The sequence below is a fragment of the Trichogramma pretiosum genome, unplaced genomic scaffold (assembly GCF_000599845.2).
Source record: "Trichogramma pretiosum strain Unisexual culture from Peru unplaced genomic scaffold, Tpre_2.0 scaffold126, whole genome shotgun sequence".
NCBI classification, from domain to species: Eukaryota; Metazoa; Arthropoda; class Insecta; order Hymenoptera; family Trichogrammatidae; genus Trichogramma; species Trichogramma pretiosum.
In genome coordinates this window covers 2,892-18,470 of record NW_019641676.1, presented here as the reverse complement: position 1 = coordinate 18,470, position 15,579 = coordinate 2,892, and the positions used below count along the sequence as shown (strand labels likewise).

Genomic DNA, 15,579 nt, shown 5'->3' with positions numbered 1-15,579 from the left:
GCGCGCACGTAACTTCATCAATTCCAGATGTATGTATCTGCTACTGTTTTTATTTTTTTTTTTTGGATTTCCATCTTTATAATAGGATATATACGTAGTGGCGTACAAGGGGGGGGGCAGCTTCCGTTTCGAGCAACGCAGAAAAGTGCAACATCAGCTCGCATTATGTCATATCGCGTCCTTTTTTTTGCTCTCGAGTTAGTAGATGGCTACATCGCTCATCAATTTTCTTATATACATTTATATCAAACAGGGGCCACGGAGAAAAAGTCATCGGCTGGCGAAATTTTTAATACGCTAATAATAGAATTTTCCACTTATTTTTTTTCATATTCCTAAAGCTCAAGAGTCGAGACTCTCTGTAAATGATGTATTCATGAAGTCCATATAGCCGATATACGTATATATATATGCACCCGAGTGCGAGTGAGTGGGTGGGTGTGAATGTGCAGGAGGAGCTTCATTTAAATTTTAATGGGGTAAAAGAGGGATATCCAATGGATTTATGAGAGCAGCGATAAGGAGGTGATTATATGGATTTGAGCGCGCCTGTCGCCTGCCGAGGAGGTGAGAGAGAGAGAGAGAGAGCTTTTGCGCCACGTTCGGATTGATAGAAGTATAATGACTATTTCTGGGCTGCTGCCGCCGTCGCCGAGCGACTCTATCACTCTCTTTTTATTCTTGAATGCATTTTTCATCGCGCCGATCGATATTTGTACCGACGCGCGATATATTCTCGGCAGCTCGATCTCTCTCTCTTTCAGGCTTTGGAAAATTCACGAAGACACGTTGCGGAGGTATAGGAGAAGATATTTTTGGTCCTACTATCGAGAGACGTGACAATAAATATATAGGGTAAAGAGAAAAGAGTAAAATGAAATAAAGGGGACGCGTGGGGGACACCCCCCTCGAGAGTCGAGTGCGAGAGAGCTGGGAATCTAATACGATTATAAACTCTCGCGTAAATGGCATCTCGCGCGGCGGGGGTTATATACACTATCGTGCGCCGCGCGCGCGCGACTCCTGACACAAAATATCCGAAGAGACAGGACGGGCGGCGGCGCTTGGTGCATATTATATGTTGTTGCTCTCTCTCTCTCTCTCTCGCCAACAGCACACTACTGCTACGAGGCAGCGGACTTAGACGAGCAATTAGTGTTTGTCTAGGCTAACGATGCTCCAATTATTTAACAAGAAACTACACTCGGGGACGAACTTCTACTCACTCTCTCTCTCTCTCTCTATCTCCTCTTTCCGGGGTTATAAGCAACAGTTGCTGCTGCTGCCGCCCGACAACAACTGCACTTATTATGCGCTGTGTTTTTGCGCCGCGCGCGTGTCTGTCTGTCTGTTTGTTTGTTATCTGTACCGTGGCGCGCGCCCGTGAATTTGGAAATTCATGATGATTTTGCATACCCGACGTGTACGTACGCGTACACTAAAGCTTTTAAAAATTACATCAAAGCTCTCGCTCTCTCGACTTTTTATCTCTCTCTTCGCGACGAGAGAAGAGAGGAGCTTTACGTAACACAAGGCAGCAGCAAGCTACCTACCTACCTACCTAGCAAAGCATATACGATCCACTTGAAAATTTCTAGCGTTTCAAAGCTCAACTCGCGAATACAACATAATACCGCATTACAAAGTTGCCCTGTACATACAAATCCTCTTACCATCAATTATATATACTAGCGTCATTCCTCGCTCGCTCGGTTTTAGATTGTTTCGAAAAAAATTTTAAGAAATGTTGGAAGAGTAAAAATATTATGAGGCATATTTATGAAATATTAAAATTTTAAGCAATATTAGACGTTGAGACATAATAGAATATAATAGAATCATGTACATGGGTACGTCATCTCTTCGTCTTCGCCTTAAATACATTTTAATGTAAATGATCATGATTCATTTAATTCAAAATAACCCAAGAAGATGATAGATTTGATATTCTCTATATTAAAAGTTAAACGAGTGACAAAAAAAAAGAAATTGTGCAAACACCTTCTTAAACGAGTAATGGGTAATGATTTACTTATCTGCAACACCTGATCATATTTTAATTGGACGTCCTTTTACAATGCTTCCTGAAAATGATCTTTCCGAAATTCCGGATAATCGTTTATCGTCTTGGCAACAGATCACAAAGATGAGACAACAATTTTCGGCGCCAATGGCAATTACAGTGTCTATCGGAAATGCAAAAGCAACAAAAATGGACACAGCCAAGTGAGAACTTGAAATTAGACGACATAGTTATTTTAATGGACAGAAATCAGCCATGTTTGCATTGGCATAGGGGGCTAATGATGTAGTTGCATCCTGATGATGACGGTGCAGTGAGAGTGGTCACAGTGAAAACTTCGCAAGTAACATTGAAGAGAAATACAAGAACACTTTGTCTATTACCTGTTGAATCATAGAAGACAGTATGTTATTTCAGTTTTATATTTTAAATCGTTTGATCGAAAATGTTTTTCGTTTTCTCACTCCCAACAGAAGGAGTATGTTCGATATTTAAATGTTGTTCGGGGAAAAAATAGGAAGTCGCGCGTAGCTAAGCGACGCAACTGTTGTTGAACAAAAAGTTGATTTGAATTCAATTGAATCGCGCATTTATTCAATAAATTGTGAGTTTTTTTCTCACGTAAACCCGCGTCTATAGTTTCATTTTGTACAGTCTAGAGCTACGAATATTCTTAGAGGATAAATCGTAATGAAATTGCGAACGGTTTCATTTTTCTCTCGACTCAGTAATTTATTTCACCAAAGTAAAATCAAATATGCAGCTTGAGAATAATGGTAAATTTGAAAATTACGATCCCTTTCGATACACTCGACCGATACACAAATTAGCCAGGAGTTGGCCATCGGACGAAAAAAATCAGCAGCACGGTATCAGTTTACATTACCTAAAAATGACATCTCAATTGTTTTCCAAATTTAGACCAGTTTTCAACTACTTTATATACGATACTATTTCAAGTCTTCGCCACTAGATGGCGGAGTGCCTTTATCTGTAAATGTGCAAGTGGAAAAGTAAAAATAATTGTATTAATAAAGCATGGTTGTCAATAAATCTATTTCACATTTTAATGTCAATTTACATTTTCAATATAAAATTGACATCTTTGAGTCCTAAGAATGTAGAAAAAGTTGTGAAATAGGCCTTTGCATTTAAAAATAGTTTATTTTTGCTATTTTAGCATTTTGACACTGTGCGCAAGGTTAGGAGCGAAAAATTTTTCGTTCGAATAGGCCTCCATGTTTTTTTCCAATATCATTTTTGGGGCGCTACAATAAGCGAATAAAGTTCTTACTTAAGCTTAATTTTAAGTTAAATCGGGGTTTTATTGGAGCCTGTAGCGCCCTTAAAATGGCATTGAAAAAAAAAACGAAATACATGTTTCGATGTAAAATTTTACGCTCTTTTTAAATTTGCAATAAAAATAGGGTTTTCCATTTGAAAAATCGATTATTGGGTCGCTGTAGCTTTGAGGTTGTGTTCAAGGTCAAATGTAAGGTCACCATTGGATTCCCCATCAAAAAATACGTCGGATGTGAGGCTTAAGATTTTTTTTCTCCGCATATTTCGCCCGCTTTTAGGAGTATTCCATACTTTTGTGACACCCTGTATAGATAGAAGTAGTAATATATAGGATACCTACGACCTCGGATAGCGCGAACGAACGAGCACAAAAAGAACGAAGAAAAGTTAAGGAAATGAATAAATGAGGTTTGCGAAGTTGATACAAGAGTTTGCGCGCGCGAATTTTTCGGGATGCGCGTTGCATATATTATAAACGGTACAGAGTATGGGGGTCCCCGACCGCGCTCAGCCACTGCATAGGCATAGATCCGTAAAGCTCGCACAGCGCGTGCCGTTGAACTTACTTATTTTGCCACTAGTAGTAGTAGTAGTAGTAGTACGCTATACAACTATACGCGAGGCTGTGTTACTTTTTAGTGCGCCGACAGAGAGAATGAGAGAGAGAGAAAGACAGAGAAAGCACAGCTTCCAAATATAAATCCCCGCGAAAAGCGTGTACAGCAGTCGTCGTCGTCGTCGTCGTCGACGTCTCCTAACTCTTGCGGCTAATGCGAACTAGCTGAGACGACGACGACTTATAAGACGACAGTTCGGAATCGCGACGCGACACGTGCACCACGCGTCTCTCTATGCGTGCATAATACGTGTATACTTTTTTTATTACAGTGACACGTGCGTCGGTGCGAATGAAAAAAAAAAAAGGATGTGCATAATAAATTGATCAAAAAGTCGATGCGATAATTTTCAAAGTGCAGGATTTTTCGTGTATTTTAATCATTCAAAGAGCCCCGTGCTTGTGTCTGTGTGTATATGTGCCATTATAATTACGTGCTTAAATTTACGCGTGCGACTCGCGCGCAGTGTCGAAGTGTATACAGCAGCATTGTATATTATAGATTCTTAATGCGACGAAAATTGGTATTTAATGGAAACGAATCGGGCCACCCGAAGTACATAGGATAATAATAAATATTACGCGGGCGCGCGAGAGACGATAATTGAAAAGCTTTTATACATCTCGTTTTCGCGTTCGTATACACGCGATATTTCGACGATGCACAATCGTTTCGTTCGATATAATCCTTTTCATATCCCGGCGTAAACACGGGGGAGCCGCGCATTTATAAATATTAGTTTTTCTCTCCTCGATGTAGCCGTCGTCGTCGTCGATACACAAAAAAGCAAAACAAAACGAAACAACACAAAAATTATTGTCTACGTGTGTGCGATATTTTTCTCTCGATGAAAAATGTTCTTCTTCTTCTTCTGTCTCGCTAGTATGTACCACGCATATACTATGTAACAATAATATATACGTTACACTACATATCCCCGCGAGTGACTGGCGCGAGCGCATTCATTTTCGCGAACACAAAACAACACACGACTGCGCGACAACGACAATAACAGCAACAACGACTGCTGCAGCAGCAGCAGCAACGCTCATATACAGACACACACGAGTCCCTTTAGCTAATGAGAGTTTGTCGACGTTTTTCGGTCTACTTGCAGTCGTCCGCGTTGCTGCTGCTGCTGTTGTTGTTGAATGAAAGTGTCTCTCTACTCTCATGTGCAGCAGCAGCAGCAGCACACGAGTGATTAATGACACGTATACGCATCTACGACACCCTCCTCCCCCCGCATCCTCCTTCTGCACACACACTCCCTGTTTCCTTTAGAAAACTATCCCGAAATTGCATTTTGCGCGAAGCTGCGGATATAATATATTTTTCCCGTTCACTCGCGCGTTGGCTGCTGCTGCTGCTACTTCTACCGTACCACATTTTACGCGCTTAATAAATGTTTTTGTTACTCCTCTCTCTCTCTCTTTCTGTCGTTTTTTTTTCTCTCCGCGACATTATCTCTTACGTAGTAGTGCGTACAGCGCACAGCCAAGCGAGTTAATAATTTATTCTTTTTCTCGGTTTGGTTTTTGGCGTGCGTATATTATACGGGTTTCGATAAATATTCTCAAGGCCCCGAGAGAGAGAAAGAGAGAGAGGGAGGATTTATGTAACCATTTTTGCACTTATCAAAAATCGGAGCACGAAAAAGTCCTAATAATACAATTTCTCTATAAATATACGAAAAAAAAGAAAAGGAAGCAATACGATATACCGCGAGGTTCAACTTGACGGAAATAGTCGAACTCTCGAACCGGCCTAAAACTGCATCAGCCGAGAGAGAGATTATATCGCGGGGGGCGGCTCGACTTTTCACGATATAATAAAGCTGCGAGAGAGAGAGAGAGAGAGAGAGAGAGAGAGAGAGAGTAGCAGAATATTTGGAATTATTTCGAGAGATTACTCGCTTCCTCCGCGTACCTATATGTGTATAATATATAAAATCACACGTATCAAACGCCTGCTTATGCGCCGGTTTCTCGCTCTGTGTGTAAATGTGTGCGTGTGTGTGATATACACATGTGAATAATCTAAATATACACGCGTGCGTATCTCTCCCCACAGCCTTTGCTCGTTCACCGTATTCACACCGACGTATAGAGAGATATAGACACGCATTTGGTTGTGTCGCAGTCGCGTCGTACTTGCACCAGCAGCCGTAGTAGTAGTAGTCGTGTGGGCATTATATAGCTCTCTGCGAGTCTCGGGGCGCATGGCCTAACTAATGTATAAATGTTGTGTCTCGAGCAGTCTATCTCCGGTGTGTTATAATACGGTGTGCTGCTGCAGCAGCAGCAGCAGCTCGAGTCGTTCGATTCTCTCTCCTGCTCTTTCACTCTCGTCCGCCCTTTTGCTCTCCTTATACGTACGAGGCACACACACACACACACACACCTCTATAACTCGAGGCGAAATTGTTGACCTCAAACGCAGACGCACATAGACACGAGACACAACTACATACTCAGGCAGTCCACGGATATATAACTTGACACCTTCTTCGAGCTAGTTAAGTAGCGTATCGGGCAGAACTGGCTCTCGGTTCGTAATATACAATATCGGACACACCTTACACACTTTGGAGAGAACAATTTTCTCTGCCGATTGGAGAGATCGCCGTATTGTCGTAGTAGAAATGCTCGACATTTTATGGCCAGTTTTTGGCCCAGCGAAAACTTTTCTTGGGCATAAAGGAGCCATTAGAACCGGACGTATACTCACCACAAGTATGGAAATCACATGTTCTTTTTTTGAAACGTGATTTTACTTATGCAATTATCATTACTTTTCCACTTGTAGATTTAGACATAAAGGTACTCGCCATCTAGTGGTGAAATCTCAAAGTGATATTTATTATGATAGTGGAAGTGCTTAAAAGCTGGTCTAAATCTTTTTCGAAACAATTAAATTTTCATTCTCCGATCATTTACAATGAATTAAACATTAGTAAAATAATTTTAAATAGGAAAATCGCCAAAAATAATCCAAACATTTTGAATGGACATTTTTTTGGTCACTAGGGCAATATCGATGTTGAGCTTTTCTACCAGGATAAAGCGCCTTTTCTCCATTCGTTTCTTAATTTTTAATTGTTTCGTTTTCTCGATGTATGAATTTAGCTCTGCGTATAAAATATTTGTACACACGGATTTATGCCGAGGCGCAACCACTGAACACGCGTCGACATGAAAATTGATTCTTGTTTTCGAACGTCGTCGTCGCGCGAGCGCTAGTGCAAGTGCGGAGATGTCCAATAATACAAAGTGCGAAGCAAAAAACACGACATAAAACTTGGTGCGCTCGAATTCTCGTCGATCCACGCACAGCAGCAGCAGCAGCAGTAGCAGCAGCAGACATCATCCACGTTCTCCATCCACACGATGGTCCGGGTGAAAACTCTGGACGATTTCGCGGTGGTGGCGAGTCGCCGTCGTAAATCGCGCGTGTCCTCGCTGTTCCATCGGATATCCTGGTGCGGCGGCTGCGGCCAGGACGGCTCGTATCCGCCGTCGCGGCCCAAATCGCCCACGGCCCAGAGCGTCTCGAGTTGGCGCTCGGCCGCCCTCGTCGTCTCGTCGTCGTGTCCTCCCCTAAAAGAGGATCGTCATCGACAGGAACAACAGCAGCAGATTAACGGCGTGAAGCCGCTCGATTTGGCGGCGCACTTCGATCTCGACTCGATCAAATTCATCGACGAGGACGACGACGAGGACGAAGATGATCCTCCGCCTCCTCCTCCTACTCTTGCTCGCGACGATGCCGGTATCGCTAATTGTGTGTGGGTGCGTGTGGCGCTCTGACTTATGGCTACTCCCCTCCCCCCAGCCCGAACTAACAACACTCTCGTAACATCGTGTGACGTTTATACTGTTCATTTTGCAGTGGTGTGCACCCGACTACTCTTATATTATTATTATATATATGCTGCTAAATGTGTATTATAACCCACCGTACCGGAAAATTAAATCGGTATAATCGTAATTCCATTGTTGCTACCATATATACGTATAAAGCTCGTGTATGTGTGTGTGTGTGCTTGCGCGCGCGGCCACGAGCTTTTGTTGCCTCGGGACATGTAAAATATTCAGCTTCGTTATATTTCTCTCTCTCTCTCTCTTTTGGCCGACCGAAATCCACACAGGCAACAATTGACTTTAAGCCGCGCTCGCTCTTTCTATATATTTCCTTCTCTAGCTCTCTCTCTCTCTCTCTCTCTCTCTCTGACTCACTTCGCAGCGCAGGAGCTTGAAATGTATTCCGACTGTGCGGTATATATATCTGAGTAATGTACAACTCTTTAACTATGTAAATTCAAACAAAACTCTTTCTCCTTTTTTTTTGACTCACCGCTGCTATCTTTTTCTTCTACATTTTTTTTTGCTGCCGCTGCCCTTCATTTCGATATGCGTGAGCAAACACACACACACATACACATGTATGTACGGATACATGCACACACATTTAAATATAGATTATAGGTGATACTCTATATATACGTACCTATGTATATAAGTGACAGAAACGCGCGCGCGAACTAGAGCAAGAACTAAAACTACTCGAAGTTTTCCCCCGAGGGGTTGGAAAGCTAGCGAGAGGGAGAAAACGAGAGAGAGAGATACAGACGGGAAGTGAAAATATTGTTCCTTGACCTTAAACGAAAATTCACCCGATGGTTCTAAACGTCGAGAAAAAATAAAAAAAAATACAGCCTACATAAATATCAAACTCTTGGGTTTTGCTCTCCAATCAAAATGTTAATACAGACAGCTGCGCATGCAATTTTGGCTTGATATTAATAATACATGCAATATACGAATTCCAACTGCATATGATCTATTTATGAATATTACATCGGGTATAATAAACATGTCCCGCGCGCAAACATAATGAATTCGTTATTTTCTAATTTCAGTATTGGATTCGCCGGGCACCAAAGGTATCGAGGACGCCTGGGTCATCGCCGTCGAAAGGTAAATTTATCACATTGCCCCTCGTTCCACATATAATAATAATATCATAATATACACGTTCGCTCGTGCGCGATCCAATTACCGATTTCACGAGCGGATCCACATAATAATCGAATATTATTAGTGCTCTCGTGAAATTTTCTTTTTTTCTTTTCTTTTTTTTTTCTACAAAATTTCGCCAATCTTCGTCGTCGTCGTCGTCGTCGCCGACGCCGAGGGAAGGAGTTATTTTTTAATATACTTACGAGCGCATAGAGAAAGAGATAAAAAAAAAGGAGAGGAGGAGGAAGAAGAAGCCAGAGCTAGCTCGCGCGAGAAGAAAATTCCGATGAAAAATACTTAAGCCCGTTATTTGCACTTTGGGTGCACTCACGGAATATATACGTATATGCTATACATAATATACGCGTGCGCGCGCGCGCGGAGGCTAAAATGGATAATAATACTCTTGAGTACGTAGAAAAACCAGAGCGTATATATACATATTATAACATTATATACATATATCTCCATAAGAGTCTAGCTGCGAAAGGAAAATTCCCCTCTCTCTCTCTACTTTTATCGCGCCGGGAGAGAAGAGAAAAGTTTTTCCTTCGTTATATTAAATTTTGCGCTCATCGATGGGCCGCCGCAGCAGAAGCAATCGATTTCGCGCCGCTGTTTACGACTATCTCTACTCTTCCGCTTTTATGTGTTATATTTACGGTAATGGTAGCGGTCGCGCGCGACTAAACGTGTATATATACGAAAGAATTTATATAAATATGTATTTTTGTATGTATGTGTTTGTTTATGTGTTGCAGAAGTGCCAGGGAGAGACTGCAAAAGCTCACGGAACTGCGGAGAATCAAGCCTCGCGATATCCAGGCTATACTGCATCAACAGGTACGTCGATGGCGCCGATTTTATTATTTATTTATGCGCGCCAATTTTTCCCGCGCTGGACTATATTTCTATCGGCTGGGTGCAAAACGAGCCGATACGATCGCTCTGCCTCTTTAATGTCCCCAACTATCGACTTGCGGCTTCGTATTAACTGTTATACGGAAAGAAAAAAAACAATTTCGCAATTATACATGGAAGATGAAACGAAAAAAAATATCCATCGACGACGTCGTAATTACTTTTTTTTTCTCTCCAAAATCGCGCTTGCCTCGCGATCACTCTTGGGAATTGTCGTTACCGTAAATTATACAATCCTAGCAGGCGAGTAACGCTTCGCGCATACATACCCTCCAGAGCCGCACCGAAGTATTAAAAAAAAAAGCAAAAAAAAAAAAAGAGGAACAACGAAGGAGGTAAAATAAAAAAGAGCCGGGAGAAATTCCCGCGAAAAAGCTGTAAAATTATAACATGGGCGCTTTCCAGGCGCGCGCGCGCGTGGATATAATCCTCGAGCTTTTCTTTCGTCACGTCGCTCATAAAAGGAATCATTTCTATCCTTCTTTCCTTCCGAAACATCAGCAAAATCATCCTTCTCTCTCTCTCTATCCTTTTTCTTCCTCCTCTTTGCTGCACGGATATATAGCTCTCTGAACCGAACCGCGCGTGTGGTTGAAATAATACCATGGGCGATTTTTTTACGCTCTTTTCTTTCTCTTTTTTTTTTTTTGTAATCTCGTCAATTATAATGGCGAGTACATTTTATCCGTATACGTATAGCGTGGCTAGAGCCGGGTTAAAAAGCGTTCAATCACGAGAAAATCTCGAGTTCTTTGATATCTCTGGTCGAAAATCTCTATCTCTCTCTCTCTCTCACTAGCAAAGATCCATTTATGCTCTCCGGGACGATGTTATATACGCGTACACACACACAAAGGACTGGGAAAAATCGCGTTGGATGATGCTGTACGTATATATGCATGCAACCGGGAATTGATTTTCTTCTCGCGTTATCCTTTTTTTTCGCCTGCTCTTTTATTGCTATAGCTCGCTATACGCGTACAGCTGAAAGAGAGAGAGAGAGAGGGAGAGGATTTCAGTGGAAGAGTGAAAAAATGACGCAGCAAAAAGAAACGTACGTGCGATATTTTCGAAGATGGGGTGATGGATGTTTTACGATGTTTTTTTCTGCGCGTCTGTCTCTCTCTTTTACCCAGTAAACTTTGTTTGAAACAAAAAGCAAAGCAAAAAAAAAAAAGAAGGGCGGAGGGGATCGATCGTAAATTATGCCATTTTCCCTTCCTCCTCTATTTATCTCTCTCTCGTCTCGAAGTTGGCGAACAGCAGCAGCAGCAAAATACTGTATACACCATATATCACCCCGAAATGAATAAAAGCTCGCGAGGCTCTAGTAGTAGCGCAAGACCTATAGTCCAGTCAAATTAAAAATTTTAGAGTGTTTTTTGCATTTTTATCGGTAAATAATCAACGTAATCGATCGTGGTTGGGCTCAAATTAAAGGTCTAATTAATAGCTACAACTTTTATTTAAAATTTTTTTCTATTGCTGTTCATGGAAAAGCTACAGAGGCGAAAATGTGATTTTTCCACCCTTCTAAAACATCCCCCTACCCCCAACGGCAACTCATAAAGTTACGCAGCTAAAGGTACTCGTTGTACTCATCAAGACCCAACATATCTCATACGGTTCGGTCCTGTCACTAATTTTTTCAGAAATAGCATTGAGTGAGTCTAATTTGACTGGACTACTTAATCAAGTCCCTCTCCTCGCATCCCTCTCTCTCTCTATCCTCTGTACACGAATTATACAGCTCAAAGCCATAGAAGCAGCAGCGAGAATCGAATACGTAATTCGCGCAAATTCTAATATCAGATACAAACTCGCTAAATGCATAAACGTATACGTACGTACGTAGAGAAACACACATCGAAATTCACAATAATATATAATACGCGTAGATATCGAAGCCCGGCAGGTATATATAATATACAGTTGTACCGCGTCGCTGAAAACTTGTGCGCTTCGTAGCGTATTAACGTAGAGTACAGAGAGAGAGAGAGAGACGTCGGAGGTCTCTTTCGCGATAACAATGAGCGGATGTGTTGCATATACACACACACAGACGCACTATTACAGTATACATACAGCACACGACCCCCCCCCCCCCCCCCCCCCCCCCCCCCCCCCNCCCCCCCCCCCCCCGCGGGTGAAATATCGTCGAATGTTATCGTTTTAATTTTCCCCGTACGCCCCGATATAGTGAAAAACAGTGGTAGCCGTGGTATATATGTGTGTGTGTGTATATGAACTATACCCATCGATTGAATTATAAAACAACAACAACAACAACAACAATACACACACACACACAATGCAACAAAAGACGGAGGCGCCGCAATTGTTATTGTTGCTGCTGCTGCTATATTTCGGGTATACTCTATACGTGTACAGCGAAGTGAATTTAGCTGGATTACTTTATACTATACGCGGGCTAAATCCCTCGGTATTTACCAGAAACACACCACCACCAGCCAAGCGCGAGCGTCTTTTATTTACGATGTAACGATACACGTTCCTATATATATACAACGATATACCTATCCCGCTGCTATGCACAACCTGGTTTAATTGATTTCTTCGACGTGCAGGTACTAAAGATCTCCCCGCGCCGTTGTGCAGGTGCTGCCCCTCGGTGCCTTTATAATTTATCCCCTGCACCCACCCGAAAAAGCAGGGCCCGAATTTATAACCGAGCGTAATATTATTTAAGCTAAAAGTGCATGTGCAATTTATTCGCTCGGTTTAATTTCACTCGAAGCCGGCACACGTACATACACACGCACACAAAAATACACTATGTCCGTGTGTGGGTGTGCGCGTCTGTTTGCTCTGGGAGCTGTTCATCACTCGAGATTCTCTCTCCTTTTTTCCACTCTCTTTACTAGTTCACTGTGTGTGTGTGTGTGTGCGTCTGTGTGTAAATAGCCTTCGAAAATGCTATTCGAGACTGCGTTTCAACCACCGACCGAGTCATAACATATACAGGTATACAATTGTATACATTGTAAAATTAATCGCGCTCGGTCTATATCAAACTACACGCACACATACGGACAAATCGAAACGTATATAATCTAATCCTTTTGCGTTTGCCTCTATATCAACGTACCGTACGTACGTGTACGCGCGTACGCTATGTTTTACGTAAAGGAGAGCTCCGCGCGATTATGATCGATTGTCTTGTCCGTGAAAAGGCTCTAATTACACTCCCTCCCTCCCCCATCCTTCCATTCATCCGCGCGTTTAATGCACACGGCTCTCCTAGACTCGCGCACAGCTCTCCGTTTAATTACGATTTTCCATATTATCGTCTCTCTGTAGCACCGACCGACTGACATATACGCGATGTTTGAATTATTACCCGACGCGCTCGCCGCTACGAGAGTAATGACTGAGCGTGTGTGTGCGTCTGAAAAGCTCCGTACAGCGGAGGCCTTGGATGATTTTTTTTTTTTTTTAATGTTTACATACTGCGAAACGTGCGCGCAAAAAAAGCACCTACTATTTCCGACTCATCGTCGTCGTCGCGCGACTATAGAGAAGAAGCCTTTACGTAATCGTGTCAATAATTTTTTTCTTCCTTTCTGTCGTTCACGCATATAGATAACCGAGGGCAGCATAGCGTCGACGAGCGAAGAGGCCACGGATAAGGATGTAACGAGCAGTCAGATCACCGTGACTCTCGCCGACAAGTGAGTACACATATATAAATAACACATTTATATTACACCGCACGCCGTGTAACTTTTCTTCCTTCGTGCGCTGCTTCGATATATAGATAGAGCTCGCTCAGGCGACTCGGTATAATATACGCGCGGCACAGCACATAGGACAGGAAAAAAACATTTATCTCCATTATTCCTGGCGCGCGAGTCGCGGGCTTGATAAATACCCGGGCGTACGTCGCGCGCGCGCTTTTGCAAAGTTTAACCATTTTTTTCCTCGGCAGCTCGTGCGCGTATACATACGTATATGTAGAAGCACGAAATTCATCTTTTGATATCTCGGCGTTACGTCGTATAGTTACGCGCGCGGCCAACATTAACGAGTGGCGCGTGGATGATTATCATTTTTTTTTTTTTATTTTTTGCCGAAACGATAAGTACCGATAATCGATGTAAGTGCACGTACGCGCGTTACGTTACGTTACGTTACGTACGATATAATGCTATCAAGGGCGATTGCACTACGTATACGCGAGGCGTGCAAGGTCGAGTTCGAGCCGAAAAAAAAAGAAGAAGAAAAGAAAAAAATTGAAAGAGAGATCTTACGAAACAGACAGACAGACAGCTCTGCAGGCCCCCGTGCACTTGATTATTGCAAAAGATATAAGCGTTCGCATATTACTATACACCGTGTGTGTATGTGTGCATTATAGTCTGACGTAACGACCTCGTTGTTTTTTTTTTTCGCGCGCGAGAACTGCGGGATCACGAGTGCGTCGTCGTTTCGTATACATATCGGTATTCGTATAATAATAGTGCAAATTAACGAGATTTAAATTTTTTCGCGCATCTTTTGTCACAGAGAGGGGTCGACGACCACTGCCTACGTGACGAAGTTGAGCAACGGCACGGTCAACAATCAGGGCATCGTCAAGGACTCGACGCAGGACCCGCGTGCCAATCAGCTGAGAAAGCAGACGAGCTCCCTCGAGGATCCCGACTTGGTGGTAAAGGATCGTCCCTTGACATATGATTCATTTCGATATGCATCGTGTATCGATATTTTGACCTTTTCTCGCTGCAGTTCTCGCCGGTGCTGCAAGTCGTCGGCGGCGTGCGCAATGCCGAGCGCAGGGCGAGCAGTCCATTCCAGAATGGCCGCACCGAGGTGCTGATCGGCGAGCCGGAAGGCGGCCCGAGATCGCCCCGCGGCTCCACATCGTCCGCCGTCAATGAAGAGCACGACTATCCCGAGCCTATTATAAGGTAAGAGCCTGGCGAAGAGAGATCTATATACGTGTATTGTACAAAAGCTACTGTGCTATTTATGGCAGCAGCGCACAGAGAGGAGGATGAAGAAAGAAGGACATTTTCTTCCTTTTCTTTTTTCTTTCCTCTCTGCGTCCAGGACAAAGAGACGTTTTTCTTTTCTCGTTTGGCCTTTTATCCGCGCACGGCGCGCGAGCGGGCAAGAGAGAGAGAGAGAGAGAGATGAAAGCGGAGCTTTTCAGCGCAGCAAAAGCCAACCACCACCACCACCACGGCTAATCTTACCTTCGGTTAGAAACGCTTTAGTTATACGATAGTACTTGAGAGCTCCTCTCTCTCTCTCTTCTCTCTGCGTGCGCCGCTGCTGCTCCATAAAACTTCGAATGTACACACAATCTAGCTTTAACTCGCACATACGTTTTTCGGAGGCAAGATGAGAGAAAAAAAAAAGAATTACACGTCTCTTTACTTCGCTCTCTCTCTCTCTCACGGCCCTTTTCTCGTTTTCTGGCAATGGTTCAAGAGAGAGAGAGAGAGTTATAAAACGCCTCGTCGTAAAACGATCCTCCCCGGGGCTGCTGCAGCCGGGAGAAGATCGCGTATATTATGTACTTGCGCGCGCGCGCGCGCCCGCGCTGCACATTATTTTTGCGCAGAAAACTTACTTACCAACTGACGGCAAAAGAGATTAGTCGTAGTAGTGGTACACGAGGATCGATGTTTAATTTCGACGAGTGTAGATGTCGCGAAGCACGGTAAAA

The 15,579-nt window shown here is 43.1% G+C and overlaps 1 protein-coding gene across 1 annotated transcript in view; it reads left to right on the top strand.

The window, feature by feature from the left end:
- Positions 1 to 14,815, top strand: part of LOC106651733 — a gene marked incomplete at its 3' end in the record, with an annotated part of 34,590 nt that extends 19,775 nt beyond the window's left edge. The window contains exons 4-8 of the mRNA XM_023460704.1: positions 8,864 to 8,921; positions 9,725 to 9,806; positions 13,488 to 13,576; positions 14,412 to 14,556; positions 14,634 to 14,815. Coding sequence (XP_023316472.1) covers positions 8,864 to 8,921; positions 9,725 to 9,806; positions 13,488 to 13,576; positions 14,412 to 14,556; positions 14,634 to 14,815 — 556 coding nt within the window. The remainder of the gene's footprint in view (positions 1 to 8,863; positions 8,922 to 9,724; positions 9,807 to 13,487; positions 13,577 to 14,411; positions 14,557 to 14,633) is intronic.
- Positions 14,816 to 15,579: the final 764 nt, after the last annotated feature.